General features: G+C 53.5%; 2 protein-coding genes across 7 annotated transcripts in view; one reads left to right on the top strand and one right to left on the bottom strand.

The window, feature by feature from the left end:
• The first annotated feature begins 14 nt into the window (after positions 1-14).
• On the top strand, positions 15-11,117 carry CEL (carboxyl ester lipase). The gene is made up of 11 exons (XM_054007089.1): positions 15-126; positions 2,747-2,897; positions 3,583-3,705; positions 4,334-4,531; positions 5,149-5,279; positions 5,722-5,829; positions 6,237-6,354; positions 7,328-7,514; positions 8,611-8,814; positions 10,093-10,290; positions 10,841-11,117. The coding sequence occupies exons 1-11, from the start codon at positions 61-63 to the stop codon at positions 11,031-11,033; spliced, it is 1,677 nt and encodes a 558-aa protein (XP_053863064.1). The 5' UTR covers positions 15-60; the 3' UTR covers positions 11,034-11,117.
• An 872-nt stretch (positions 11,118-11,989) lies between these two features.
• The window catches only part of RALGDS (ral guanine nucleotide dissociation stimulator), a 102,110-nt gene continuing 86,137 nt past the window's right edge, over positions 11,990-27,962 (bottom strand). For 4 of the 6 annotated variants that reach the window (XM_054007087.1, XM_054007086.1, XM_054007082.1 and 1 more), the window contains 16 exons: positions 27,184-27,377; positions 25,373-25,447; positions 24,604-24,797; positions 23,915-24,036; positions 23,552-23,767; positions 22,702-22,805; positions 22,005-22,089; positions 19,316-19,393; positions 19,135-19,221; positions 18,814-18,846; positions 18,381-18,502; positions 17,770-17,865; positions 16,666-16,918; positions 16,104-16,349; positions 15,741-15,855; positions 11,990-14,819 (listed from right to left, as the gene is read on the bottom strand). In XM_054007087.1, the coding sequence (XP_053863062.1) occupies positions 14,644-14,819; positions 15,741-15,855; positions 16,104-16,349; positions 16,666-16,918; positions 17,770-17,865; positions 18,381-18,502; positions 18,814-18,846; positions 19,135-19,221; positions 19,316-19,393; positions 22,005-22,089; positions 22,702-22,805; positions 23,552-23,767; positions 23,915-24,036; positions 24,604-24,797; positions 25,373-25,447; positions 27,184-27,377 (2,196 nt within the window). In that variant the 3' untranslated portion in view covers positions 11,990-14,643. The remainder of the gene's footprint in view (positions 14,820-15,740; positions 15,856-16,103; positions 16,350-16,665; positions 16,919-17,769; positions 17,866-18,380; positions 18,503-18,813; positions 18,847-19,134; positions 19,222-19,315; positions 19,394-22,004; positions 22,090-22,701; positions 22,806-23,551; positions 23,768-23,914; positions 24,037-24,603; positions 24,798-25,372; positions 25,448-27,183; positions 27,378-27,962) is intronic. The other 2 variants (XM_054007084.1, XM_054007088.1) reach the window with 1 other exon arrangement.

Genomic DNA, 27,962 nt, shown 5'->3' with positions numbered 1-27,962 from the left:
TGCACTCCTGTACAGTATATATAGGCATACGTGCTGGGACAGGCTTGTCCAGCACGCATCATGTGTCATTGGGAGGTTCTGTGCTTTGCCCTAGCCTGCTACCTTGGAGTAGCAAGGGCTACAACAGTAAGTATGAGGTAGTTCATTGATGCATAACAGTCAATGTAAAGGTAAATTGTGTTAGAGTGAAAACAGGCTGCTTGGTTAGAAGAAAACCTTTTAAGGTTTTGTATGGCCTTTGCTAGATGAGAAAACATCTGTTGTAGTTATTTTGGATAGTTATCTAAGACTTCTATTAAAGGTGACCTGCAAAAGGGGGAAAAGGGCTATGTCCCCTTGCTACTTTATAGTATATAAAGGGCTCCAACCCATTTTTTCCTTTCCTTTGCAGTTCTTCTTTAATGTATATCTCATTGCCTACTATCTCTCCGAAATAAACCATCGTCTGCAGCACTTCACTTTCCGGTTTTTCTTTCTTCCTCTTCATTTTTCTGGGTAAGGAAAGAGGAATCTATTAAGTGCGGAAACCTTGTTGGTACTGCAACATAAAGTTTGCAAATCTGAATGCACACCTATTTGGGAAATACATTTTAACATTCCAGTAGAAACTTTGTCTATTTTATACAGAGTTCTACATTTAGCCATTGAAAATACTATTAAAGGGTATGTGTGGGTGATTCATTGTTGCCATTAGAACCTTAATGTTTGCGCTTCCTGATTCATGAATTCAAATTTGCAACTTCCCTGTTGTATTAACATGGATTTTGCATTTTTTCCCCCTTTTGACCAGGATTTAAAGAACAAAAACAACTTTATCTGTGACGCTATAGTGTTTTTCAATACTGATTTACACAACTCAGTATCTTTTAAATGTTGCCACTTTAGAGATACCAAAAATATACCTGGAGCACTGTGGAGTTAATCAATAGTTGCAGGCAACAATATAACAAAATAAACTTTTTTTATTTGCAATGTACTTTAAAATATATATTCTCAAACATACCGTTGATCCTGCATGCATTCTTGGTGCATCCAAAACCCATTGAAAATCAGTGGAAATTTTGGGTGTGCCAGGCATTTAGGTTCAGGCACAATGTAACTATTCCACAGTGGTTTGTTTTTAATTAGCATCTGTTTTAATTTTGTATTTAATTTTGCTGCCGATATTTTTTTTATTATTTTTTTAATAAAACAAATTGAATCTCTTTCCCACCGATTGCCTGCGTCACTAGCTGAACAGACCTTAAGTCCACTTTCCAGCACAGTGAACCACTTAGCTGCAGGTGGGATGAAATGTGGAAAGTTCCAACCCAAAGAGAGCGTTTTTGAGAAAATTTCGATCAAGTGCACAGAAAGGGCTGCTTACAATGGGATCGGAGTTGAAGCATACCTTGTGTGTGATATATCTAGAATCAAATACAAGCAAAATAAGCTACAACTTATTCTTCAGTGTTATGCATTCATTGGGGACAAATTTTCTGTTCTCTCTCCTCCTTTGTGCTGTTTTGAGAATTCGGGAAAGCAATGGAACTGCAGGGCAGCCTGCAGCGTAGCTGCACAAGGGGTATTCCACATCCTGTGGCTGGCAGAGCCCTGTCTTATGGTCTTCCCACAGGAGTCTGAATGGGCATGTCAAGAAGGGATGTGAGGAACAGGGAAGCATTCTGCAAACTGTTGATCCACTGGCCACGACGCTTGTGTACTGGTGGGCTGTGGTTAAGGAGGAAGGCAAAGTAGCAAGGGACTGGTTTTGTTTTTAACTTTGGATAAAGTAAGTAATGGAAATTCCAGCTACTGAGTGCAGACAGCTAACGTGTACCCAGAGAGTTTGAATGGGGCTGGCCTTTGTTTCTCTTGCCAATGCTCATCGTCCCCTTACTGGGATCTGGGTAGCTTTCATCCAATGAAACGAGCCACCCAGCCTTCTCCTCTCTGCTGTGTCTCCCTGAGCATTGAACAGCTCATGCTGCCTCAGTAAAGTTGAAGGGTAGGAATTATTCTTCTGTACAGCTCCTGGCTGGATACTGGGGAGCCCATTGTGATCATTTTGGCAGCAGGTGGTGGCAAACATTTACCTTTCGCATCTCATGACTGCAAGATTCTCTGCAGAGTAATTTAAGGTCCAGTTCTGTTTATGAGTCAACCTCGCTTCTTCTGTAGCCCCTGAAGTGGCCAGTTGGGGTAAGTCTGATACTTAGCCTCCATTGAGAATCCCAATAGGTGTTGATATTCAAGGGGATTTGGGTGCCTGACTCCCTTAAGCTTCATTCAAAATCCCAACCCTTGTGAATAAAAGACTCGTGTTGCACAGGCTGGTATCTTCAGTAGTGCATAAAAGAACATTTAGTTCAAAACTTTCTTGCTAGAACTCCCTTTGACTCCATGTCACTTCCTTGCTGTGTCTCAGTATCCCCATCTGTAAAATGGGGTCAGGATTTATCACCATCTAATATTTGTAAAATGCGTAGAAGTCCTTGCTGGATAAAATCCTGAACACAAGTGCAAGTTATTCATTAATAGAATGTGGTGGTCATTAATTTTATAAAGTCTTCAGAGGATGCTATTTCAGTTGATGTAAAATAAGTCTGGTTACGAACACCACTACTGTGCAAACATGCTGTTTTCATAGCGAATGCATCTTGGGGCTGAATGAGTGGGGAGATTTGTGTTCCTGCTGTGAATTCTGCCTATCTACGTTCACGGGAAGGTGTTTGCTGTCCCCTCTCTCCTCTTGCCATGTGTTTAGCTGGGCGTGGTGCACACTGAAGGAGGTTTTGTTGAGGGCGTCAATGAAAGACTGGGTCTCTTTGGTGACTACATCGATATCTTCAGAGGAATCCCTTTTGCTGCTCCTCCAAAGAGTTTTGAAGACCCTCAACAACATCCTGGCTGGGATGGTAAGACACATATATAGAATGTCTCTTGTTTTCTGCCCCCACCCTTACAACATTTTAATTCTCATACCATTTTGGAAGCCTGGTGTGTTTTCCCAATACTGCATTAGCCATCTTGCTGAGTATCACAGAGGCCTCCTCTGAGAGAGGCTCTGGCTTTCATACCCCTGCCGGTCAACGGTGGCTATCAATGATTTTATTTTGGGATATATTTTGCTCCACCCTCATGAATGTCAAAGTCCTGTTCCCCTTTTCTGTCATTGCCCTTCTCCATAACATACGGCACTTCCATTCGGGTGATCAGCTGGGCATGTTGCGTGCAGGAGCTGGGGCCGGCGTTGCTTTCATTCACTAAGTGAATGTCACTAAGATGTTGTCTGGGCCGTTAGAAGGGATGATGATTGAAGACAAGAACTCTCTGGGCGGAAGTGCCAAGACAGAGCTAGGCACCTGCAGATTCTGTGGCCACAATTCCCAAGGTTCCCTCAAGTTTCAAGTGGTTGTAGCTTCTGCAGTCTTGTGGGTATGAGGCGGCCAGTTGGAAAGGGGGTGTCTCATCACAGCTGTTTTGCTAGTTGGAAACAATGCCATGGTGGTGAGTGAGGGGCGGGAACAGGACCTGAGTCGCAGGTCTGCAGGATGGAGCCAAGGATTCTAAAGTGGGATGTAATTTTCTCTCTCCTTGTAGGTACGCTGAAGGCCAAGGAGTACAAAAACCGTTGCATGCAGGTCACACTCACCCAAACCGGTACTCGTGGGAGTGAGGACTGTCTTTATCTGAACATCTGGATCCCTCAAGACAAGAAAGGAGGTACAGGCGTGATGGTAACATGAGGCGATTAGGGAGAAGGTTCTCTGCAGGCCTGCCAGGTCTGAGCAGCTCTGTGTTTGGCTGCCCATCTCTGACAGACTCCCTGGGGCTGTCAGTCTGTAGTCATGTATTCTCCCCAACTCCACGGGCAGCAGTTGACTCCTCGGGTTATGGCAGCTACAGCCCCCCGGGCAAAGCACTGTTTCTGTGGAAATGACCCTCCCTGCAGGCTCTGGGAGGATGGATGGTGATACTAGAGACACCACTGAACCCGTTTCCATAGAGAGCTTGTGCTTCTCTTGGCGAGTAGGGATTGGAGTTCCATGCTGGGTGTCTCTTCCACACTCTATTGCTGCCCCAGGCTTCTTTAGCCCCGATCGAGCAAAGTAGCTGAGTCCTAAGTCTATTGTCCTGATGAATCATCTGCCTGTGTCTATGGTCAGGTGGACCTGGAGGCAGATGTTTCTGTATTCATCCAAGAGATTGGCTTATGCCTGAGTGAGGCGATACTTGCTGGTGAATGGGCCCAACAGGCAGTATCCTGCCTATGTGGCATCAAGGGGCTTGGGTTTCATTTGGACAAGGAAGGGCTTTCGTCTGACTTCGTTTGGTCTGTCCCTCCCGGCAGTGTCCACAAATCTGCCGGTGATGATCTGGATCTATGGAGGCGGATTCCTCCTGGGAGGCGGGCAGGGTGCAAACTTCCTCAGTAACTACCTCTACGACGGCCAGGAGATTGCAGTGCGAGGAAAGGTCATCGTGGTGACCTTCAACTACCGAGTGGGACCGCTGGGGTTCCTCAGCACTGGGGATGCCAGTGTTCCAGGTATGGCAGCTGCTTCACTTTGCTCCGGAGACCTCCTCTCTGCACCCCCGCCACCTCCACTCATGCTGGGGTATTTCCTATCACCACGCTTCCCTCACACAACATACTGAGCTCTCTCATGTCTTGCTCCCCCTCACACACACGCACGGTGAGATGCCTCCTTCACTCTGTGTAGGGGAATGTGGCAAAAGGGATCTCTCTCAAGGGATGAGAGGGCCCAAGTTTATACCTGGAGCAGAGGCTGCGAGTGGATTGGGTATTTGAGGCAACGGTCTTTTCTCCCCCAGCACATCTTGTCTCTCCTATCTGACCAGATGGTTAGCAGAGTTAAGCTACTGCAGTGATTTCTGTGATAGCTGGGAAGAACGCCTGCCAGCACAAGATCTTGGCTTCGCTTCAGTGTGTGGCACGAGGAAAACGTGGGGGTGGAGAGGGAAAAAGCTCTTGTTTGAACGCAGTTTCACAAAACGTATAAACATGAGCTCAGGAGCCAGGCACTCCTGAGTTCTAACCCCAGGTCTGATACTGAGTGGAGGTGGGGGTGTGGGGCAGGGAGAGCTTTGAGCCTTACTGCTTCAACTCTCCTCCTTGAAATGTACATGCCTTCCCTTGGCCAGGTAACTATGGGCTAAAGGACCAGCACATGGCCATCGCGTGGGTGAAGAGAAACATCAAGGCCTTTGGGGGTGACCCAGAAAACATCACCATCTTCGGGGAGTCGGCTGGTGCCGTCAGTGTCTCGTTACAGGTGTGCGATTACTGATGGGCCATCGTGGGGTTCCTTTTCCCCTCCGTTTTGTGACTGGTTGAAACTGCCCCATCACAGCTGCTGGTCTTTTCTCACTGCAGGTGCTGTCGTGGGAGGGCAGTAGGTCCAGCCACAATGGGCTAATTAACATCCCGTTTTGAGCAGATCACTCTGCATAGAGAAAGTAATTGTTTTTGTCACAACTGCTCTCTCAGCTTTGATTTAGAAATGCCCTTTCTAAACCCTCCAGATGTGGAGGGTGCTGCTTTCCCTGGGTTCCCGAGTCCCTGAAATACATTGAGAGTTGAAAAGAGCTAATGACTTTTCTGAGCCTCATGTAAAGCCTGGGTCGGGGCTGGAGCTCTCTGCCGTACCAGAATACGGAAGGATCTTTTCAGGACTCGATACCAAATAACCTTCCTGTTCCTCTTCCATGTTGCAGACGCTATCGCCGTACAACAAGGGGCTGATCAAACGAGCCATCAGCCAAAGCGGTGTCGGCCTGTGCACCTGGGCTATCCAGGAGAACCCTCTCTTCTGGGCTACCAAGGTAAAGTGGACTCCCGAAGCAGGGCAATGTCCTGAGGCAAGAGGTTCCCAGGGTCTTTGTCAGATTTGAGCCTGGGAGCAGCTGCACAGTAGTTACAGCTCCAGGAGGACAAATGGTGCTCCAGTTATCCAAGCCCTTTGGATTCAGAGAGACACTGATACAGCCAAGCTGAGGCCTGCTGTCCTGGCCAGACTTCCTGCAGTTAAAGGTCTGTCTTGCAACTGAGGGTGATTTAATAAGCAAGAGCAGGAGCAAAACCAAAAGTGTTCAGAGCGGCACAATACTCCATAGAGATGGAGATTTGCAAACAAAATCCTCTAGGATTAAAAAGAAACTCCCCCTTTCCTGGCTGGTTGCGCCAACACTGGCTCTGGGTGTAACTCTATGGTGGTTTCTCTCGCTCGCAGGTTGCAGAGAAGGTGGGCTGCCCTACCGACAATACAACGGCCTTGGGCAACTGCCTCCGGGTCACCGATCCCCAGGCTGTGACGCTGGCCTACCACCTGGAGATGGTCAACCTGCCATGTGAGTCGGTGGGTGCTAGCCGGGTGGGAACCAGGGGAATGTGTGTTGCGTGACCACAGAGCCCAGTCAGTGAGCAGATGGGACATTATGACAATCGTTCGGTAAGGGAAGATGTCAGCCCCTAGCCCAATAAAGTACGTTTTGTACTGACTGGGATTGATCATGCTGGAAAAGATGCTTCTCTCTTTAGCACAGTGGAGCTGCACTACCCAGGTAGTCGTGGCATGGCTTAACACAATCTCTGTGTCCCTTGGAGACAGCTGTCCTGTCCAGTTCTGTACCACACTTTATATCTGGTGAAACTCAGGAGCAATGCTAAAAATTGTCACTGCGCTGCAATTTTCAGTTGGGCCACGAGGTGGGGTGTATGAGCCAGCAAGACCCACTCCCAGTACAGCTGGTGAAGAAATGTTTGCCAATTCAGTGAATACAGGACTAGCTTTTCACAGGACTGTTTGCCCTGTAGCCCCACATCTGAATTCTCTGCTGCGCTAGGCCTCTTCTGGCAGTAGGGGAACACGACTGGAACGACTGGAGGAGCTTTTTCTCAGGAGCAAGCCCCAGTCTTCTGTAGCCTTGGCTGGGCGAGTTAGCTGACTTTTGGACACTGGTCTGACCTATGATGTCTGTTGTTTGGCCCTCCCTCTGCCACCTTAATGCAGTGTCTATGATATTTGGCTAAAGCCTGTCTTGCACTATATACCCTGAAGCTCCCTGTGCAAGGCAGCCATAGGGTGTGCTAGGTGAGAGGTCTATAGTATATACCTATCTTCCACTATGTAACGGGGGAAATTCTGGCCCCTCTGAAGTCAGTGGCAAGGCTCCCATTGACTTCAGTGGAGCCAGGATATCATCGAACCTGTTCATCCAGAAGCTCCCTGTGCAAAGCAGCTGCAGGCCACGCTAGGCAAGAGGGCTGTTGGCTCTTCTCACAGATGCATAGTGGATTTCTGTTTCCTCTTCCCTCCTGCAGATCCTCTAGTCCATTACCTGGCTTTCACTCCTGTGGTTGATGGAGATTTCCTCCCAGACCAGCCAGAGAATCTCTTCGCTAACGCTGCAGACATTGACTACATTGCGGGCACAAATAACATGGACGGGCACATCTTCGCTGGCATTGACATGCCTGCTATCAACCGCCCACTTGTGAAGATCACGGCGTAAGTAGCGGCCGTCCTTAATGGCGTAGCCAGGGAAAGGAAAAGCAAATTGGGCTTTTGTAGAAAAGGGGACAACCAATGAGTAGAGCACCTGAGAACTGGCAATGCAATGACTGGCTTGGGCACCATGTCAATAACACCACCAATCCCAGAGATCAGGGCTTCTCAAACTGGGGGGCAAAAGGTTATTACTTGGGGGGGTCTGAGCGGTCAGCCTCCACCCCAAACCCTGCTTTGCCTTCAGCATTTATAATGGTGTTAAACATAAAAAAGCGGCGGGGAGGAGAGGGGGGTCACACTCATAGGCTTACTGTGTGAAAAGGATCACCCATACAAAAGGTTGAGAACCGCGGTAGATCAGACCTGGGCCAAAATAGCACCTGTTTAGGGCCAGCTTTGCTCCGGCTATGTGCAAGGCATGGGCAAAGGCTGATGTGGCGTATGAATGCAATGGCACGGCAGAGAGGCGTTTCCAAGAGCCAGCCTGGATCTTTGTCTCTTGTACCGTTTAGCCAGGGGCTTAGAAAGGAGAACTCTCCCCTTTTCCTCCAGCTTTCAAACACTTTGTGGCTTCTCCCCCCAACCATCTGGGTGGGGGATTTTGGGTCCTTCACCTGTCAGACATCCTGCATTCCAGAAAGTGACTGTTTCTTGGCTTCACAAGTAGAGTGTAAAGAACAGGGCTGCCTCAGTTGGCAACAGTTGTACCAAGTCACTGGGCACAAGGACCTCGAGAGAGTAGCATTCTAGAGGGCTCCAACTGCCCCTGACTCCTTCCTGCTCTTCGTGACTGGAAAAGGGATCGAAAATTGAGAAGCTGAATCCCTCTGAGTCAGGAACTGAACCTAGGCAGGGCTGGAAGTGACAGTCACATTCACCGGCTACACCAAGGTTAGCTTCCAGCTGTCTTCCCAGGCTGCAAGCCTCGCCGAAGGTTGAGCTACCAGTCATGAGTCACAGGATGATGGTAACCTGCAGTCACCCCCGAGCTGGACTTGAACTGGCAGCCTGCTGCCTGAAGGCATCATATCTCTGCTGCTAGGAGCACTGAGCTCAGAGCCAGTCCCTAGTTAATCGATGTTATCTCTCTTTTCAGAGATGAGGTCTATAACGTGGTGCGGGGGCTGACTCTGCAGAAGGGAATACGGGCAGCAAACGCCACATTCTCCCTCTACACCCAGTTGTGGAACGACAACCCTGACCAGGAGGTCATGAAAAGGACAGTGGTAGACCTGGAGACCGACTACATCTTCCTGATTCCCACGCAGCGGACACTTGCTCTGCATAATGCGAATGCCAGGTGAGCCCAAGAGGGTTGTGGTGGGCCTGGAGGCAGAGTACAGTGATTCAACTACTTTACTCATGGTTTAAATCAGCAAACTGCAAACCTTCATTTGAATCCTGTTTTGCCCTTTATTTTCCTAAAGAAAGGTTGATTCTCAGTGCTTGGTAACCATTCAAACACGCTGAATTGTACCAAATGAAGTGTAAAAGTTCTCTTGCTCCCAGGTTACACCGTACCTCGAAGCAATACTATAGCTTAACATGCACTGTTATTCAGAGTCTTCATTTTTACTTTAGAAAAGGGTGACGAATGCATTTATCATCTGCTAGGTGATTAATATTTGTAGCTGTGTCAAGCTGCATGTGGATGGAAACTGAAACTTTATTAAATGCCCAGAACCAGGATTTAAAATTTTTTTCAGTGAAATAAGCTACTGTAAATGGGCTAGATACTTTTTTCTATGTCAGTTTATTAAAACGTGTTTTGTATTTAAAACTGATTTTTTTTAAAGGAAGTATCAAGTGTAGTTAGTGAATTTAACTGATTATTGCTGGTCTTTCAAAAGTTTAGGCCTCAGCCTTTCACCTCATTTTTAGTCATACAGGAAAACAAGCATTCCTGCTGCTTCAACTCCCAATTGGTTTCTCAACTTGGATTGAGCTAGTCCTTGAGCGGTGCCAGTTGCATAAACTGAAATGGGGGGGGGGGGGAGGGGGAATGAAAAGTTCTGCACCTGGAGAAGAGGCTACTGCTGTCAAAAAACTGGTTTAGCCCTGCAACAGACTCTGGTTCCAGGTGCTTAGCCAGTGACTTCCAGCACTGCAGTGGTTTGATTTCCGTTAAAACTTTGGGAGCAAATATATACCGCTTAATATTCTTTAATCTATTAATCATTTAAACTATATAGAGTAAATTTAAGCCTTAATATTGTCTTTTCAAATTAGGTTTTTCTATTTAAAAATAATTGATTTTTATCCACCCTCCTGGTAGGTTGGTGACTCTGTTCAGCCACAAATGTCTCTTCTTAGGGACAAATTTGGTTTTGTTTGTAAAAATAAACTTTTACTCTCACTGCCCTGAAAACATTTAAAAAGATTAAGAAAATGTGTATAGTTCAAGTCCAGGTGGTTATGGTAAAACAGAAGGGCAAGTGTTTGTAAGATTTTAATCTGACACTGCCTGTGTCTGCATGTATCTTGCAAGTGCCAATATTATCTGTCTGGCTTTGTGCATAGGGAGTGATGCTGGTGCATATCCTCTTCACTTGCTGAGAGTCTATTTTGGTTTGTGCAGGAATGCCAAGACTTACTCCTATGTGTTCTCCCAGCCTTCTCGAATGCCTGTGTACCCCAGCTGGGTAGGGGCAGACCACGCAGATGACATTCAATACGTCTTTGGGAAACCCTTCAGCACCCCGCTGGGCTACTGGCCTAAGCACAGGACTGTCTCAAAGGCCTTGATTGCTTATTGGACCAATTTTGCCAGAACCGGGTAAGGCGCTCAGGCTGTGGGGGGCAATACCCTGCCAGTTGCACAGGTTGCTGCAAAATTCCAGGGAGCAATCTTCCCACACTACCTACAGCAGCAGGGGGGAGAGAGGGGAACTCTGTCCCTGCTGTCACACCTGCAGCACCCACCCACATGTAGGTGGCCACTAGGTCCACCTGCTATAGGGGAATGGCAAACACATTGAATTGGGGTCTTCAGTGAAGGTGATGGAGGTAGTGGTGTTCCTGTGTAAACCTGGATGTGCACTGTGGCAATTCACTGTGCCCACATACACAACATTTCTCTTCCCATCACAGCCCAGCAGCCCTGTGACAGCTAACCCCAAGGTACGTAAGTGCCTATGCTCAAGTTCCTCACTCCCAGACTGCTGTTCACGTTCGTGAGTGCAGGCAAGTGCTTCCCTCTCCCAAGTTTATGGACCATTAGAAAGGCTGACCTGTGTAAAACCCTAGAGGCTGGGTGCAGCTACCGGGAGCGCCTCCTGTCTGAGCTGCTTTGCATTTAATACCAGCGGTTTTGTCTGCTTTTTCAGTGACCCCAACAAAGGAGAGTCTACTGTGCCCATCGGGTGGATACCCTACACTCGGGAGGAGAGCTACTACCTCGAAATCAACAGTGACATCAACTATGATTCGGTGAAGCAAAGTCTGAGAGCCTCCTACGTGCAGTTCTGGAATACGGTCTACCAGAACCTGCCTGACGTTTCTTCCACTTTCCTGGATTAGAGCCAGGCCAACAAACCAATTCTGTAAAAAAAAAAAAAAAAAAACACTAGCCAAATTCTGATTAAATGCTTGTTTCTGGCTGCACCTCCTGGCCTCTTCCAGCCTACTTATTGCAACAGAATTTTCCATAAGAACATTAAGAGCTGGGGTCAAATTTACTGGGCAGTTTTGTTCTGTGAAAAAAAATATACCTGGTGGCACCTGTTGCATGGAGCCATTCATCAAACCTGCAGCATGTTCTTGGCCTAATAAATTGCTCTTTGTGTAAAGGTCAAACCTTGCACCAAGCTACTTTAAAGGGGTTGCTTGAAATTGGGGTCTTTCATGCAGGTGTCACCGACAGTCCTCAGCAACAGAAGAGCCCTGTTTAGAAAGAGCTGGCACTGCCCTACACCAGATGAGATCAGTTCACTAATGCTACTTGGCCCGAAGCAGGCATGATACTAACCCTCCTAAAATCTCTATTACCGTATTAACTAGAGATTTAGCCCTGTTTTACAGATGGGGAACTGGGGCCCAGCATGTTGCTGACTTACCCTAGAATGTGGTAGAGCTACAACCAGCTGTCAGGTCCTGACCATCCTCCTTTGTTCTCGCTGCTGGATTCAGTGGCCTAATGCTATGGTACTTCAGAAACCTGGTGTCCAGATTGGTTAGGTGAGACGTAGATAGTTCTCTGGCACCACCCCATCTCTGCTCCCCTCTGAAAGAGCAGCGCTGCTAGTAATAGACAAAAGGGTAGTGACTCAAATCCTGTCAAGTGCCTCAGCTCCTCACTTTCCCCAGCAATACGACGTCACTCACTCGAGCAATCACTGCAGGCTCCAGTCCCTCCCTGCTCCTCTTTTGGCTGGTGAGAAGCCAAGGGCTTCCAAGGAGCAGCACAGGCCTTTGTCCTTTCCCATTTTCGTGTCAGGCCAGCCCCTGAGGCCAAACCGCATCCAGCCTCTGGGCTGTGACATTTGCACATTGGTATTTTATTCCAAAGACTAATTACATTGCCGTGTGCTCCTTCATTGAAGTCGTGTTACAAAATACATACATATAATACATCCAGCTACAGGGGCGTGCGGAGCCCACCTGGAAAGACAGGTCAGTCGACCCTGCCCTGCCTTTAATTTCGGCAGTGGGCACGTGTGTTCAGGCACAGAGCAGTACATAAACTGAGCAGGCAGCTGTACAATGGAGAGGGAAGTGGGGGCGGGGTCAATCTGTGGGCATGCGGGTGTGTTCAAATTCACATTCTCCTAGGGAGGCCAGGGGAATAGTTCACAGTGACAGTTCACCCTGTAGGATCTCTGGAGCCAGGGCGCCCCCACAAGATGGTAGCATTTAGGCACTTTCTGCCACAGCGTAGTGTAGGGTAAGGGAACGCCCTAGCCTTGCAGGATGGCTGATCTGCAGAGTGTCCTTGCCTGGAGGCGAAGGATCTCTTCCTCCCAGCCAACAGGGCAGCATGGCGCAGGCTCCTGTGGTACGACAATCCTCCTCCGGTAAGGAGGGGACAGGCTGGAGGGGTTCGGTTTGCAGCACAGCCGTGCAGTCACTCATTCAGCTTCCAGCAGAGGAGGTCCAGCTTGTTAAGTGCTATGCCTGGCAAAGGGGCCACAGCCAGGTGGTAGCAGGAGCAGCTCAGGTGCTGTAGAAAGCCATGGAGAGAGGAGAGGCTCCTGCTTCAAGGAGGCCATGGCTCCCTTCATGTGCAGGAGCAAAGGGGGGGGGGGGGGCACCCAGCAGCTCTTAGAGCAGAGAGGTCACTTCCTGGAGCTTAGGCCCATGCAGATGCATGAACAAACACCCTTTACAAAGTGCTCAGGCCAGACCCCAAAGCAGCAACCCTCCAGCGTGACCTGCAAAGCCCCTGCTAGGAATTACCCCCCAGCCCAGAAGCAGCAGCTCAAGACATCCAACGGTCTCTCCTGGCAGGGCAGGAGAGAGCAGGCAGGTCCTGTGAAAGGTCAGCATGCGTTGGATAGTCGTGCTGTGATAAGAGCATCCCTCCCCTTTCTCCCTGCACCTTGACACTACCCCTGCTTTGCTCCCCCTCTACAGCCCTCCCCCTCTTAACTTTCCTCCCAGCGCGGTTCAAGTCACAGCACCTGCATTTCAGGGGGCAACTTCCACCAGCGTTCTACAGAACTGGCTCCTAGGGGCTAGCGCTGCTCCAGGCTTGCTCAGGAAAGGGCCTGTCTGCTCCCAGAGCTGGCAGGGTGGGATACACCAGCATTGCTACAATGGCCAGGGGCAGGTGCATAAACAGGAAAGGGCTTGAGGAACAAAGAGCCCCCAGTGGGAGTGTTTTGTTCAGTGATTTAAAAACTCGGCTTTTTCTCTTCCCCGGCTGAAGCAATTCCCTGTTAGTGATAAAGAAACAAAAGGGATGTGGAAAAATGTCCACCCCTGCACACAACAGAATGCAGCCATTACAAAGATGGCTCCCAGCAACTTTAAAGACAAGTGGGGGGTGGGGAGGAGTTAGTAAAAATGTACAAGTTTGATGGTCCTATTTACAACCAATAAATATTGAAAAAATTCAGTAAACATCAGGGGTTTGTTTTTACAAAAGTTCGCTCTCTCCCCTCCCCCCCCTTTCACTGTCAAATGTTTAAAAAAGTCTTTTTAAAGCCCAAGGTAAGTGGCACTTTCTGGGGGCTGGGTGGATGGAGCCGGGGGCAGTCAGCCCCACTCGGCTGCTCCTCTCCCACCCAACCAAAAAGAAAGTCTCTATTTACAGACGTTTGTACAGAAATTGGCTCCTCCCCTCCTGGCTCGGGTGGCAGTTCCGGCTGGGTAGTTTTGCCCACGAAGAGACACTGGCATTTGATCTTTGGTGCAGGTTTGAAAGTGATGGAGCTGGAGGGACACAGGAGTCCAACCCGGAGGATCCAGAGGATCAGTAGAAAGAAAAAACAAAGCAGCCTTGCAGAGTTGAGCCGCCAAATCCACTGGCCAGGTCATCACCCCAAGACTGCCCCACTGATGGGATTATAAGTCCCAGGGAGCAGCAGCTGCGTGTTTTCCAGTTTAACTCCCCAAGGGGAACGGTCCAGAGGCAAAGTGCAGCTCCCCAGGGGCAGGTGGACGATGCAAAATGGTCATGCTGCCAGTTTACCCAGAAGGGGAACGAGGGAGCAGGAGGTAAAGTGGCTGCAGGGCCCGACTCAGCACAGGAGGGGATACACCCCGTTGGAGAGCTGATAGCTCAGCTCTGTCGCTCCAGCGAGTCCCCTAACTCCCTGCGCGTGGCCGCTCCTGCGGGAGGTGAAGGGAGCCCTTGGTGAATCGTCCTCTTCTCCGCTCTAACAGAAGGCACCTAAGGCAGAGAGGCAGGTCCCAGCTCTGGGCAACCCGACGGCCACAGCGGCGTCGCACGTTGGAAGGCGTTAAAAACCCATCCTGCGTGTCGGAGAGAGACCGGATCGAAACGCAGGCTTCGACCGAGAGGCCACAGCCACACCCGCGCATTCAGCTCCAGGAGAGCGTCACCCTTCCTCGCGGGCGAGACTTGCTCCCCTCACCCAGGCTGGGTGACATTAAGACAGACCAGCAGCCAGGCCCAGAGCAGGCTGCCCGCAAAGCCCAGTCAGCGAGGGGCACGGCCAGGCCATGGCTAGAAGATGCCCTTGGCAATCTTCAGGCCCTTCTGCTTCATCCTGGGCAAGGTGGAGCTGGAGCCATGCTTGATCTTCACGCCCTTGGAGAAGCCCCTCTTCTTTAGCACAAAGTCGTAGTTGGCGGCAGAGTTCATGGCGTAGAAGACGTTGGCGTTGTCAGGGATCTTCAGCTCTGGAAGGAGAGTTCGGTTAAGTCACCCACGGGCTCTGCCAGGCTCTGGCTGCCTTCGCGGAAGGGGAAGGAGCAGGCAGTCGGGAGCTGAGGTACAGGAAGGCTGGGACTGCGCAGGGTATGTGGGGACCGAGGGAGCCCCTGCGTCCTAGCCCCAGCTCTGCCGCCGACTCACATTTAACTGTGGCCGAGTGCTGCAGCCTCGGCATAACAGAGCTGGTGCTCACCTCCCCGACAGACAGAACAGCATGGGGCTGCCTCACAGCCGCTGGGAGGGATCACGGGGAATCTCTCTGGCTCCAGAGCAGCTGGGAGGTAGGGCCCATTTTACAGATGGGGCAACTGAGGCACACAGACTACACGACTTGCCCAAGGCCTGACAAGAAGTCTGTGGTGGAGAGGGAACAGGATCTGGGTCGCCAGCAGCCCAGGCTGGTACCCTGAGCCCCGGGCCATCCTTTCTTTTAGGACTCTAGGAGAACATTCTCCCCAGGAAGTGACGGCAGAAGCCGCTCCAGTAACTCCTTCCCTGGGGGGCACATCCCCTCTAAGGAGTTGTGGACAGCTCCAGCTCAGGTTCTGCTGACAGCAGCTGGCAGACGTACACAGACTAGTGTGCTGAAATAGTGTAGCCCCAGCAGGTGGGGCTAGCCACCCGAGTACAGCCCCTCCAGAGATCTGAGGTCTGTCCTCGCCCCGCCTGCTGTTTTCATAGATCCCAAGGCCAGAAGGGACTGTGGTGATCATCTAATCTGACCTCCCTGTTTCTCTCCCTGTTAAAATTTAGGCCTTACTTTAGGGCACTAGCACACGTACGTCTCGCTGAGCTGGGAATTACACCTCCCAGCTGCGGTGTAGACAGACCCCAGCGTAAGACAGGCAGCTCAGGCTGTGAGGGACACCAGAACCACCCCTAGGTACCTCTTTCCTCGGAGATGATCTGAACGAGCTCGTAGTCTTCCGGCCGGTCCCCGTCCAGGTTGTGTTTGGCCATAGCCTTGCGAATCACCACAGGGGTCTTATCCTGGCTCGTCACCTGCGAGGGGAGAGCGCTCATCAGTCCAGGGCTCAGGGACCAGGACCCAGAAGTGGCTGCCAGGCCGAAGACAGACCCCATGCCCCCCTGCTTGTTAGTACAGCAATCCCCGCTGCAAGCTCTGCCAGGAGGTGCCGCGAGGATCAACCCCCCCACCCAGGAGGCTCTGCGATGGGGACGCTGCAGGCTCTCCCCAGCCCCGACTAGCCCCCTCCCGCCCGGATGTGCTGCCGGTACCCAGTGCTCACCAGGATGCTTTTGTACATGTTGCCGTTGTCCACGGCCAGGCTGACCCGGATGATGCAGCAGTCGTCGATCTGCTGGTTGTAGAGGGGGAGGGAGAGGGAGGAATAGCTGGAGATGCCCGAGACGGAGCGCTTGTGGGTGCGCGAGGCCGTCACCGGGGTGGAGGAGACCGAGGACGAGGAGGCACTGCTGGAGCCAGAGCCGATCCCCGACGTGTCCAGGGAAGAGAGCGAGGTGCATTCCCAGAACTGGGGGAAAGGAGGGACAAGCACCAGCTTCAGCACCTCGATCCAGAGAGGAAAGGGGTGTCTATCCCCCAACCGCGCCCCCAGGGCCGAGGAAGCTCATGAGAGCGGGGGAAGGTGGGGTTCTGCTGGAGGCACGAGGAAGGGGGGGCAGGGAATTCGCAATGACAACCCCCACTCGTGCCCTGGACAGGAGGGACGGAAGGGGAGGGGCTCGACCTCCCATCTGCTCCAGGTTAGAACCAGCCTTTAGGAGACGCGGGTGGGGAACCCCCACCCCCCAGCCATCAAGGGAGAGGCGGGGCTGCAATGGGCGCACCTGGCTCCGGATCGCCTGGGCGCGAGGAGAGCCCAGCGAGCTGCCCCGTACCTTCTTCTCCTGGCAGTCGGGGGACTCGGGGTTGAAGCTGATGTTGATCTCCTCCACGTCGGAGCTGCTGGAGCCAGCGGAGGTGACGCTGACCGAGTCGGCCGTGTCCCCGCTGCACAGGTACTGCCCGCACTTGAGCTGGTCGAAGGATTTGGAATGGGAGCTGCCGCCGGCACAGGGCTCAGCGCTCGGCACCTGCCGGCTGCAGGAGAGGGGCGGAGACAGATATGGTCAGGAGGGAACAAAGCTGACATGCACCGTGCAGCTGGGGCACCCACCCCGCCCCATGCCCCCCTGCAGCCTCTGCGGCCCCCCCCAGGGCACCTGCCCCATGCCCCCCTGCAGCCTCTGCACACCCCCACCCCCCCGGGGCACCTGCCCCACAGCACCCGCCCCCCTGCAGCTTCTGCCCCAGGCCCAGCTCCCTCTGCTCTATAAAGAGCGCAAAGATCCCAGGGTCCTGTCAGCCCTCCAGCTCCATCAGCTCCCTTCTGTAAGCATGAGCCCTCACCCTGCCCCCACAACCAAGATGTGCTAATGCAGCCCCAGCCTGAAGTGCAGCAACCCCTGCTATCCCAGTCTCGGGCCCAACATCTGGGCTCACTGCAACCAAGCACCCCCCAGCGTCCCCCTCCCCCCCCTCAGCTCAGCCATCGCCCCTTACTCCTGGCTCACAGCACCCTTTGCTAGCGCCAGAGCCGGGCCTGGTTCTTTAGCCGTTTTCATGGAGATACAGCCTCTAACCCAGCCAATGTCCAATCCGGCTCTGGGCCTGACTCCCTGCCTGTCGCGCGGCCTTTGCCGAGGCATCGCTGAGACGAGGCTGGGCCACCCGACTCATTCCCCTTGGAGCCGATCCTGCTGCCCCGAGGCGGGAGGCTGGGGCCCTTCTCAGGCTTGCTGCAGGGTCTGGTTTCACCCACAGCCCTTGGGTCAAGAGCAGGGGGCTGGAGGGAGACATGCCAGCCAGCAGCTACCCCAATCCCACCCCCCCATGGCCTGGCCGCTAGCTCTGGGCAGCTCATCTCACCAGGGCCCAGAGCAGAGACTCACTCGCTCCATCGCTTGATGATGCCAGTATTTTTCTTGGCCTTCAGCGTGTTGCTGGCCGACTCGGACAGGGGCTCGATCTCACACGAGAGGCTATAGCTAGGAGAGGGGAAGAGAGCAGAGGTTCAGCCAGGGGAGGCTGGGGTCCCCCTCCAGAGCTAGCCATTTAACAGTGCCAGGGGGGGAACGGATTGGAGCCCACCCGCAGCATTAGGGCCACCGCGGGTTTCTGACCGCGTCAGGAGTTGGGGTGCAAGGTGGGGTCGTGGGCCAAGGCCTGGGGTTTCAGCCTGCCAACCGAGGAGCGGGCAGGCTCCAGGTGCTTTGACTGCCCCTGTTCTGGGGGAGTCAGTCTGCAAGGTCCCCAGCCCTGCACCCTTTCCCAGTGCGTTGGGGTTTGCAGGGAGGCTGCTCGGGACAGAGCCACGGGCCTAAGGTCTCAGCAGCGGATTTTCAGCAGCCTGGATTTGAAGGAGACAAAGGGTCCCTCGGTGGGTCCAGGTGGCAGAGCCGCAGCAGAACAGCCCACGTTCTGGAGGAAGGAGGAGGAGGAAGGTGCTAGGTCCCTGTGGAGGGACTGGCAGCTAAAGCCCCTGGCTCCGGGCCCAGCTCACCTCTCAGCCTCGCTCAGCCGCTCCACGCCGTGGAACCACTCCACGAAGCGGTCTTCCTGCGTGAAGCTGTAGTTGTTGCAGGCCGACTGGAGCAGCTTGATCTGGGCGATGACTTCAAACTCCTGCCGGGAACCCAGGCAGAGACAGAATGAGGCCCACTCCTACTGGCTGACTAGACCCCCACACTCCCGCCCCACAAGGGAGGGATGTCAGTTAGACGGGCACTCCACGTGGAATCAGAGCCCTGGTGAACCACCCCAAACCAGCTACTGAAGCCTCAATGCTACAGACTGCAGAATGAGGGAGCCAAACCATCCCCAACTGGGCGGGGGCATCCGCAGGACCCCAGCTGCCAGGATACACAAAGTCAGCCCCTTCCTCCAACCCAGCTGTGCTCAAGCCGAAAGCTCGGCTGTCCGTGAACAGTTCTCACCTTCCTTCTCTTCTCGAAGTTGATCAGCCCACCCTGAAAGACAGAAATCAAACAAAGGTTACAGCGAACCTGCGAGGGACGCTCCCCACAGCCGCCAATAACCCCTCCCCCGGCAACTGATCCCGCAGAGCAAGACGGGCGAGGCCTTGCATCACGCTAGGGGCAGTGTGAGTTCAGCAAGGTACCCATGGGAGTCTCACCATGCAGGGATCCAGCCCTTTGTTTTCAGACACAGCCTCCCTCCGCCAGTTCCTGGGAGCTCCAGGGCTCCGTGAGGGAAGCCAGGAAGAAAAGGGGAGGGACGGGGGGGGTTATACTTACATCCAGGAAGTCTTTCATGGCGGTATCCAGCATCACTAGGTCTGTGAGGAAGGTACCCAGGTAGGGAATGGTGCCCTGCATCACGCCCTGGAAAAGGAGAGAGAGCAAGGGTGAATCCCACACTAGTGACAGCTACAGAGCTCTGAGCAAGCTACCAGCAATGGGCGGCCACGCCACTCACCATCTCCCGCTGCTGCTGCTGCCGTTTCTGGGCCCTCTTTGGGTTGATCTCCAGGGTGGCGAATTTGGACGTCCCCTCCTGGATTGGTGGGAAGACAACAACATAAATTGGCTTATTGATCTAACGTCCCTACTAGAGGCTATCCTTGATCATGGAGATCAGGCCTCCTGGGGAGAGAATTCAGACAGTGCTTTGCAAACCCAGGAGAAGTCCCATTCCCTGCCCCGCAGCTCACATGGTCAGACAGAAATTCAGGTAGGGCAGGGAACACAGGACCACACCTAGGCAGGGTTACAGAAGCACCACCCTCCTGCTGAGGGGCAAAGGGCTCGTCTACATGGGAGACACTTCTGGTGTAGAATTATACCAGTATAGTTCAGCTGGGCAAAGGGCTCGTCTACATGGGAGACACTTCTGGTGTAGAATTATACCAGTATAGTTCAGCTGCTCCAGTTCTATTGGCACAACTCCCCATGCGGACACGCTTATTTCCAGACTAAGAGTAGCTTTTTTTTGGCTTATTTTAAACAGTGCTGCCTACTGCACAGAGCACTGGCCTGGGACGCAAGAGACCTGGTTTTCTGTTCCCAGCTCTCCCACTGGCCTGCTAGGTGACCTCGGGCAAGCCCCTCTGTGCCTCAGTTTCCCCATCTGTACACGGGGGTAATGACACTGACCTCCTCGGTATAGCACTTTGAGAGCTACAGGTGAAAAGCGCTAGATAAAGAGCCGGGTACTAGTATTAAACAGCTTCCAGAGCGACATTCGCTCAAGTGAAACCAGGCTACGGGAACAGGAGTGTCCACAAGGGGCGGTAAACTGGTATGGCGAGAATAGTTTAAATTCACACCTTACCTTATACCAGTATAGCATCCCATGCAGACAAGTCCTCTGTCTCTATGGGGGTGGGCTGGGGGAACAATCAAAGCTGAGCATGCACGCTATAAACAAGAGGAGACTCGTATTGGGTGGAATATGCTGTGCACACACACGTATTAATAGCTCGTCAAACACACACACACACGCACGTATTAATAGCTCGTCAAACACACACACACACGCACGTATTAATAGCTCATCAAAGGGATGTTTTGTTCCCTTTTGGATTTTGTGATCTCCGCCCCAGCGATGGGATGGAATGTCCGAGTGGACGCCCTGACAGGGAGATGGACATTTCTAGAGCAGCATTTTACGAGCTTTGAGCCCAGGAACGGCTGAGCACTCACCACTCACACTAAAAATCAGCGGGACTCTGGACAGGCCCTTTGTATGTGCAGGGCTGCTAAAATGCAGCCACCTCTGGGGCAGAGCAGCCACCTGGTGCACAATGTCCTATACACACCCCTCTGATGTTGGGATTTGAACCTGTGGCCTCTGGCAGCCAGGCGATTCCAGTGCAGACCCATTAAGCCCAGCCCTACATGGAGCCAGAATGAAAGCATTGGGCAATACAGTAACAAGCGGGCACTAATACTCTTCTCACACCCATTGCACACTAGTGTAATGCTGCTGCCATCAGCCGGGTTACTCTTGTGCCACGGCGGTGGGAACGAGCGCAGAATCAGGCCCACTAGAGAGATTTTCAGATGCAGTGTTGGTTTGGCCACCAAGCCGGCTACTTCCTTTCTAGGTAGCTAACAGGCGTGGGCGGCTGCAGCAGTGCTGGCTGCACGTACTAGACCAGCTCGTGTGCAGGCGTAAGGAGTCAGTCCAGGAGTTCATCTCACAGCCTGCATCTGGCACAGGCTCCCACAGCCAGAGCTCCTTTACCGCTGTTCCAGGGAGATAAGGGGAGGGAATCCCTCTGCAGACACTCCTCTCTCCTAGACAAGCCTCTCCCTTCCTTATCTTCTGCCCTCACTGGGGATTTCCTTGCTGCCAGAGCTGGGCGCAGCCCAAGCCCCCGGACTGAGCCACGCTCAGCAGTCCAGGCTGTCGGCATCAGCCATTCACAATGTGCCGCCTTGCTCTGCCCCTTTCAGACTTAAAGGGAAACTGTCTAGTTGGAAGTTCTGGGCCAGACCCTCAGCTGATGTAGTTCCACTGAAGATCCATTGATTTACGCAGACGGAGGATCTGGCCCATGAAAAGACTAGTTTCCCCTGTGTGTATAATAAACACTGCCTGACAGTTAAAACTGGGGAAGAGTCTACAAACCATATGCCCCTTTCTCCCTTCATCTTGGGCAGCTGAAATAGCCCAGTCAGTTTCAAGGCTCTCACTTCCTGACGCTCATGTCCTAGCAAAAGGCGGCAACATCCGAGATGCAGATATTTCAGGGGGAACCCTCATTTGGGTTTTAAAATCACCCACACTCCCAGATACATTCCTATTGGGTGTAGAGGGTGCAAAGAGTTTGTCTGTGTGCGCACACTTAGTCCGTGTCTGTAAGTTGGCATGTACGGGCCATGCTCTAAAGATCATTCAAGACCTCTAAGCAACTCATGGCATGTGCTGCTATAGAGTTCACTGCCCATCCCCTTTGCGCCACACAGCCTCACTGCAGACTCACAGACCCAGCCAGCAGCACTGCAGAATGCAGGAGGGTTAGTGTGGCAGTGGGGGGGGGGGGAAGAAGGGGAAGAGAAGGGTTGAGCTTGGAGCGATTTTGGCAGCATCAGGGTAAACTCCCATCCCACCCCCTGTTCAGAAACAAGCCCATGTGAGAGAGAGACTGAGCTCCTAGTACCTTAATGAGAAGCTCCCGGCTCAGCGAGTGGTTGTTCTCATCCGAGAAGATTTCCGACAGCTCGTGGAAAGTGCGGAAGCTCTCCCTGTTCGGGGGAGAAACAAGTAGGCATCAGCACCGGTGTCCCCATCTCGTTTGGGGCTCTCTTCCCCTCTTCTTGTGCCAGCCTACGCCCCCTTCGAGAACCATCTTCATTAAGCCCCATGCTGTTGGAGAGCACGAGTCCATTTCATTCTCCAAATTTCCACCTCCCCAAAACACCGGCTTGTATCCTGGATCCTTTCTTGGGCAACGCAGACGTTTTTCCCAGCATGCCCTGGGAGAATCCCCATTCTTCCCCTTTGGCGTGTGGATTTATTGACATCATTTGCCCGGGAATCTGCCTGAATGAAACATTCCCTTCCAGGCTGGGCGATGCCCCTGGGAAGGACCCAGCTGATCACAGCTCTAGTAGGTAGCTCTGCTATTTCGGAGGGTATCCAGGAATATTTCACATGTGGGATCTATTTTAGGTTACTCATGCCAATAAGACAGCCAAGTGTCTTACATTGGTCCCTGGCTTTCTGCACAGTCACCGGGCCCCGGCTACAGCCCTGGGACGCGAGTCAGGCAGCGTTACAGCTTCTGGCGGAGATGGGAACCCCCAAACTATGCCAACGCTCCTGCCGTGGCGATGGGACCCAAGGGCTGCGCTCACCGTGACACCTCGTCCCAGGTCTTCTTCAGCCTGTGAACCGCGTTACACTGCAGGGCGGAGAGGATGGCTCGGAGAGAGGAGAAATTCTTCAGGATGCGACACTCCTGAGGGGAGACGGCAGGGTTTAACGTTCGTTCAAAAGATGGCAGCCAGGCAATGGTTACTGGCTTCCCCCTTTGGCCACGGAGATGTTTCGGGCCAAATCCTCAGCTGGTGTAAATCAGTGCAGCTCCACTGACGTCAGAGCTACGGTGATTTAGCCCAGCTGGGCACCTGGCCCCTTAACATCTCGAGTCCCCTCGTCACCCTCCCCTCCCTGCAAACCTTTTTCAGGTCTTAGCCCAGGCTTAGGCCCCCCAAACAAGGGTCTCACTTCACACGCGCAGGAACGGGCGACTAACTCTCCAGAACCGCACTGGCCGAGTTTGCATTTTCAGAATCAAAGTCCAAGGCAGGGGAATGTGAGAGCTGCGCCCCACTTACCCAAACCCAAGGATGAGGGGTTCAGTTTGGTCCCCCTCTGCCATACACCGCCTGAGCCATGGGCTCCTTGGAGAGGGATCTAGTTTTCTAGTGGGGGCAGGGTAGGTGGGATGTAGAGTTCCTGCCATTAGTTATAATTCTTAGCCCCATTCATAAGGCTTTATAACAGGTAACATTATCCCCACTTTACAGAGGGGGAAACTGAGGCACGGAAAGTTGAGACTTGCTCAAGGTCGCAGAGCAGGGATTAGAACCCACTCCCAAGCTAGTGCCCTACCCACTGGGCTACACTGCTTCAAGCACCAGCCGGGGACCTCCCAGAAAGACCCCACTGGGGAACAGCTGGCATCACAGAGGACAGTCCTACCCGAGCCACTTCAATCCACCGCTCCACCACTTTGGCTCTCTGCTGCGGTTTGAGGGAGCGATCCCCAAGGCACGTTGCGATGACGCAGTTGGTGACGCTGTTGAACTGGGAGACGGTGGCGCGGATGGTGGGGGCCAGGTGCTCTTTGCCTTTCTTGTCCCGCTGGGACCAGATGCAGCCCAGGCAGTGGTAAGGCACCACTTTCTTAAACAGCTCCTGGAAGAGAGGGTTGGAGATGGGTCTCTCTAGGGAACGGGCAAGCAGGAGAGCGAGAGCATCACAGGCCCAGGCAGAGGGCACACGGGCAGGGCCCCCAAGCACATGGGCAGAGCACTCGGTGCCAAGGCAGCAGCCAATACTCACAGCATCCATCAGCGTGAACTGCTCGGCCACCATCTCCTGGGAGAAGGCGAGGAAGTCTGGCTTCTCCTCCCCCAGTCCGTTTTCCTCCACTATCCGGAAGGTGCAGCTGGTCTGGTCCACAGCTGAGAAAGACGGGGAATGAGTAAGAGACAACCCTCTATTCCTCAGTTACACACTTAGCCCTGAATACAGACACCCCCGCACCACAGCCAGACCCTCCCCCAACCCTGATACACTGCTCGCCCTCCCCTCCTCATACACAAACAGACACGCTCACACCCCTAAGACCCAGACCCCACCTCATACAGGCCAGGAGGGCGAACGGAGGTGCCTGCAGGAACCCCCGCCCACTGCAAGGAAAGCCAGCATCCTTCCCCAGACTGAATCCCCCCCAGGGTCATTTACAACCTGGACTTCTTGTTGTGGGCAGGAAGGGGTCCGAGGAGCTCAAGAGGGCAGGGCAGGGCAGGGCAGAACGGACTCATTTAAGGGGGGATTCATTTGGCTTTGGTCACGTGGCAGGTTTTTCGGCTCTGGAGATCCTCCTGGGTGCTAACCCTCCTCCATTCCACGCAGGCCCCACGGACGGCCCTCACACACAGTTCTCCCCACAAGAGTCACTGGGGAAGCCCAGGACACACCACACAGAGCACTAAGGGACATGGGCACGGGGAGGAAGCGCCGCTCACTGTCTGGCTCTGTCTCGCTGTGCTCCGGCTGCTGGAACTGGGCCAGCAAGATCCGCGCTCTCCGCTCCAGGTCCGAGCCGGGGATGTTGTGGCGCACATAGGAGATGAGCTGCTTGAGGCAGGCGAAGTCTGGGGGCTTGCGAAAGTCTTCAGAGTACTGGTCCAGCCAGGCACCCAGGATGGAGGAGATGGTGCTGGGGAGAAGCAGACGGACAGACTGGCTGTTAAAACTGGGTATAAAGTGACACCTGTATGCGTGCCAAAGTGTATGTATGCGTACATGTCTGACAGCTGAGAGCCCATGTGCCCAACAGCCGAGAGCCAACATCCCCAAATGTCCTAACAGAGCTGCAAATGCACTTCCAGCTGCTTCACATCATTAAGCTGTGGAACTCACTGCCACAGGCTATTACAGCTCAACAAATTGGACTTGACAGGAGAGGGGACAGTTAGCAGTTAGAGCAGGAGATGGGCTCGGGAGACCTGGATTCTATTCCTGGCTTTTTTCCAAGACCCACCCAGTCAGAGTTCCCAGCCTGTGGAGCCAAGTCCTGGCCCATCTCAGCCCAGGGTTCTCCGTGCCCGTAACCTCCTAGACCTAATTCCACAGCACATGCCCACAGCCCAGAGTGGATGGTCCTTTGGCACCTGGAGAGGGTGCCATCTGTGAAGAGAGAGCGCTCCTTGGAGGGAGCAGAGGGGCCAGACAGACATTCCCTCCCTGCCCGGGTGCCGAGAGGAGGGCTCACTACAGCAGAGGTATGCTTACTTTTTCAGCTCCAGTCTCTCATCCACAGCGTGTCTGGCCTGGTCCCCATTCACCTGGACGTGCAGTTTGCCGTACCTGACATGGGGAGAACAATGAGCCAGTTAAACCACACCTTGCTGGGCAGTTGCCTCTCCACAGCGACCCCTGCTGGGGCAGGCAGGCATCCTTCACTCCGGGTCTCTTCCCAGCATATCGCCCACCCCCGGCCAAACGAGCCCTACCCTCTGCATGAAGTTTGGGGGCTTACAAGGCATTGCAGTCAGGACAGGGTTCCGACGACACCTAGATCCACGCACTCCTGCCAGGGCCCTTTCAGGAGCCTGGTGCAACTAGTACCCACTGTGGACTCTCAGGGTTGCCTTAGAATAGGACTCTGGATTGTAAACTGTGGGGGACGACAGGACCGGCCCATGTCCCATGCAAACAGGGACAACTACCCTAAGCAACCACGACAGGTCGCCCTTTCCCATGCTCAATCCAAAGAGAAGCTGCATCTGGCAGGCAAAAGTTACCTGCTTGTTCAATGAGACCGCTGCAGTTTCAGAGCTGGACAGCGCAGCCCATGTCTCTATGGCATGAGCCTGGTGCCAGGGAAGGGTTAAGGGGCACTGCACCCACGGGTATCCCCCAAAGTACCCGCACTGCCTGAGAGCCTACAGGGCTGTCACATCTGGACAGCATTCCCAGAGGCCGTACTTCCGGGAACGCCATTGGTGGAGGTTACAATCAGTGTTCTCAGCCCTACGGCGATGCTCTTAGAGTATTTCAAGGTACAATCAACCAGGTACGTTATGGAAGATCGAGGGCCGCCTTCTAAAGCGGCAGGCACTGGCCACGCTCAGAACAGGGTACCAGGGGGACGGAGCTGGCTTTGATCTAGGAATGCTGGGACATGGCACCAAGGCAGCTCTGGGCATTTCACAGACTCATTGGGCTGGCTGGCCCTTTGAAAGGGACAGCAGAGGCCTGAAGAGCAGAGTTCGCACTACCTACCCCCTGCTGTAGTCATCCCATGGCCCATAAGGCCTCTCCCCCACCCGCAGTGCAATGCCTGGACGATCCCGGGAGTACACATGCTCCCTGGTATGCGCTCCCGCTAACACTGTCCCCATTGTTCCGGCGTCCTGGCAAACGTGCTGCGCTAGGGGCACAATGAAATGCTGCCTACGGAGGGGGAGGGGGGCGATACAGCTCCAATTACAGACAGCAGCATTAAAAAGGACTCAAGGTTGGGGATTCTAAAGTCTCTGGAGAAGGCAGGAGCAGCTCTCCGAGCCTGGCTTTCCACACACTGCTGGGATGCGCCCTGCTCCACCTCCTGTCGGGCTTGGAAGGCCCTGAGCACAGGGGGCTGAGGGAAGGGCAGAGCTGGTAGATCTGGGACTACACAAAGACCTCCACTCCCAGCTGTGGGCCTCTACCTGGAGGGTAGGGGAGGAAGACAGGATACATGGACTATTCCATCCCTGAGGCTGCAGCATGGCTGAGAAGTAGCCCCCACTCCACCCCAGCACAGAGCCCTGTACTGAGTCTGCGTGAGAGGAGAGGACCCGGCCCAGGCGAAGTTTTGAGGCTGGAATGGGGGCAGCTCCCCACTAAAACCAGAGGGGGCCCCCAAAGGAGCAGCGGTGATGTGGGACACTGAGCTATGGTCAGAGCCAGGCCCGAACCAGCGCTAGCGGGGCACAGAGGAGAGAATTGCATGGATCGCCTGTCTGGAGCGTTGGGGGGGGAAGGGAGGGACCACAGCATGGATAGGGCACAGACTTCCACCCCCAAGGGGCACCACAGGGAGGGAGGGGCAGCGTCACCTGTTGAGCAGCAGGTCTAGCACTTGCTTGGTGGTGGCGAAGGCCCGGTACGTGCACAGGAAGATGGTGACGTAGGTGGAGTCATTGCCCTTAAAGGCTGAGACCAGATACTCCACCAGCTTCTCCAGGGTCCCGGCTTTTATTGTCCGCACCTTACACGTCTCGTAGAGGTTCAAGGCCGACTCGTTCTCGAACTGGAGGTGGGGGATGATTGACAGCATTAGGCGAGGACAGAGAGAGGAACGCGAGCGCAGAGCTGAAAAAGCCAGGCCCCAAGGGGGACACCCACATTCACTTCCCTACGGTCCCAGGGCCACCTCTCCCTACAGCAGGGGCCCTTCCCCCCAGGACATGTAGCGTGCTAAGCACTGCTTCAGGGCGCTATGGGACAGCGTCCCAGTGCAGCTCCAATGGTGCAGAGCAGCGCTGGAATGGGCGCAGGACAAACGCGGATGTTGTGCCAGCGCTTGCTATGCCACTGATTCCGTCACCAGCGGGTCGCTTCCCTGGTGTGGACAGGGACTCGGAGTCCAGTAAAGCCGGAGTAGCTTCCCCAGGAGCTTCTGCAGCATTCGATCCGGCCAGGGCAACGCTCCTGTGATGGGCCTGATCGCAAGCATGAGCTCCACGGACAGGGAGAGCACAAGGGGTGGGGATGGGGAACCAAGTCCCTTTGAAAACCAAAAGGCTCAAGAGCTCCACCCCCACCCTAGGTGCCTTGCATCTCCCCCCAGCATGGGCGCTTGGAAAGCTCCGTACTGCTCACAGGGGGACAGAAT

Source organism: Malaclemys terrapin, chromosome 17, assembly GCF_027887155.1.
Source record: "Malaclemys terrapin pileata isolate rMalTer1 chromosome 17, rMalTer1.hap1, whole genome shotgun sequence".
Classification (NCBI taxonomy): Eukaryota; Metazoa; Chordata; order Testudines; family Emydidae; genus Malaclemys; species Malaclemys terrapin.
The sequence above is the reverse complement of the archived record's forward strand: the minus strand, read 5'-3'. Positions and strand labels throughout refer to the sequence as shown.

Excerpts from the sequence above, each read along its gene's own strand:
- CEL (XM_054007089.1), top strand. The coding sequence starts at position 61 with ATGTGTCATTGGGAGGTTCTGTGCTTTGCCCTAGCCTGCTACCTTGGA. Across the intron at positions 5,280-5,721 it reads CCGTCAGTGTCTCGTTACAG|ACGCTATCGCCGTACAACAA; the intron begins GTGTGCGATTAC and ends TCCATGTTGCAG. Across the intron at positions 7,515-8,610 it reads CCACTTGTGAAGATCACGGC|AGATGAGGTCTATAACGTGG; the intron begins GTAAGTAGCGGC and ends CTCTCTTTTCAG.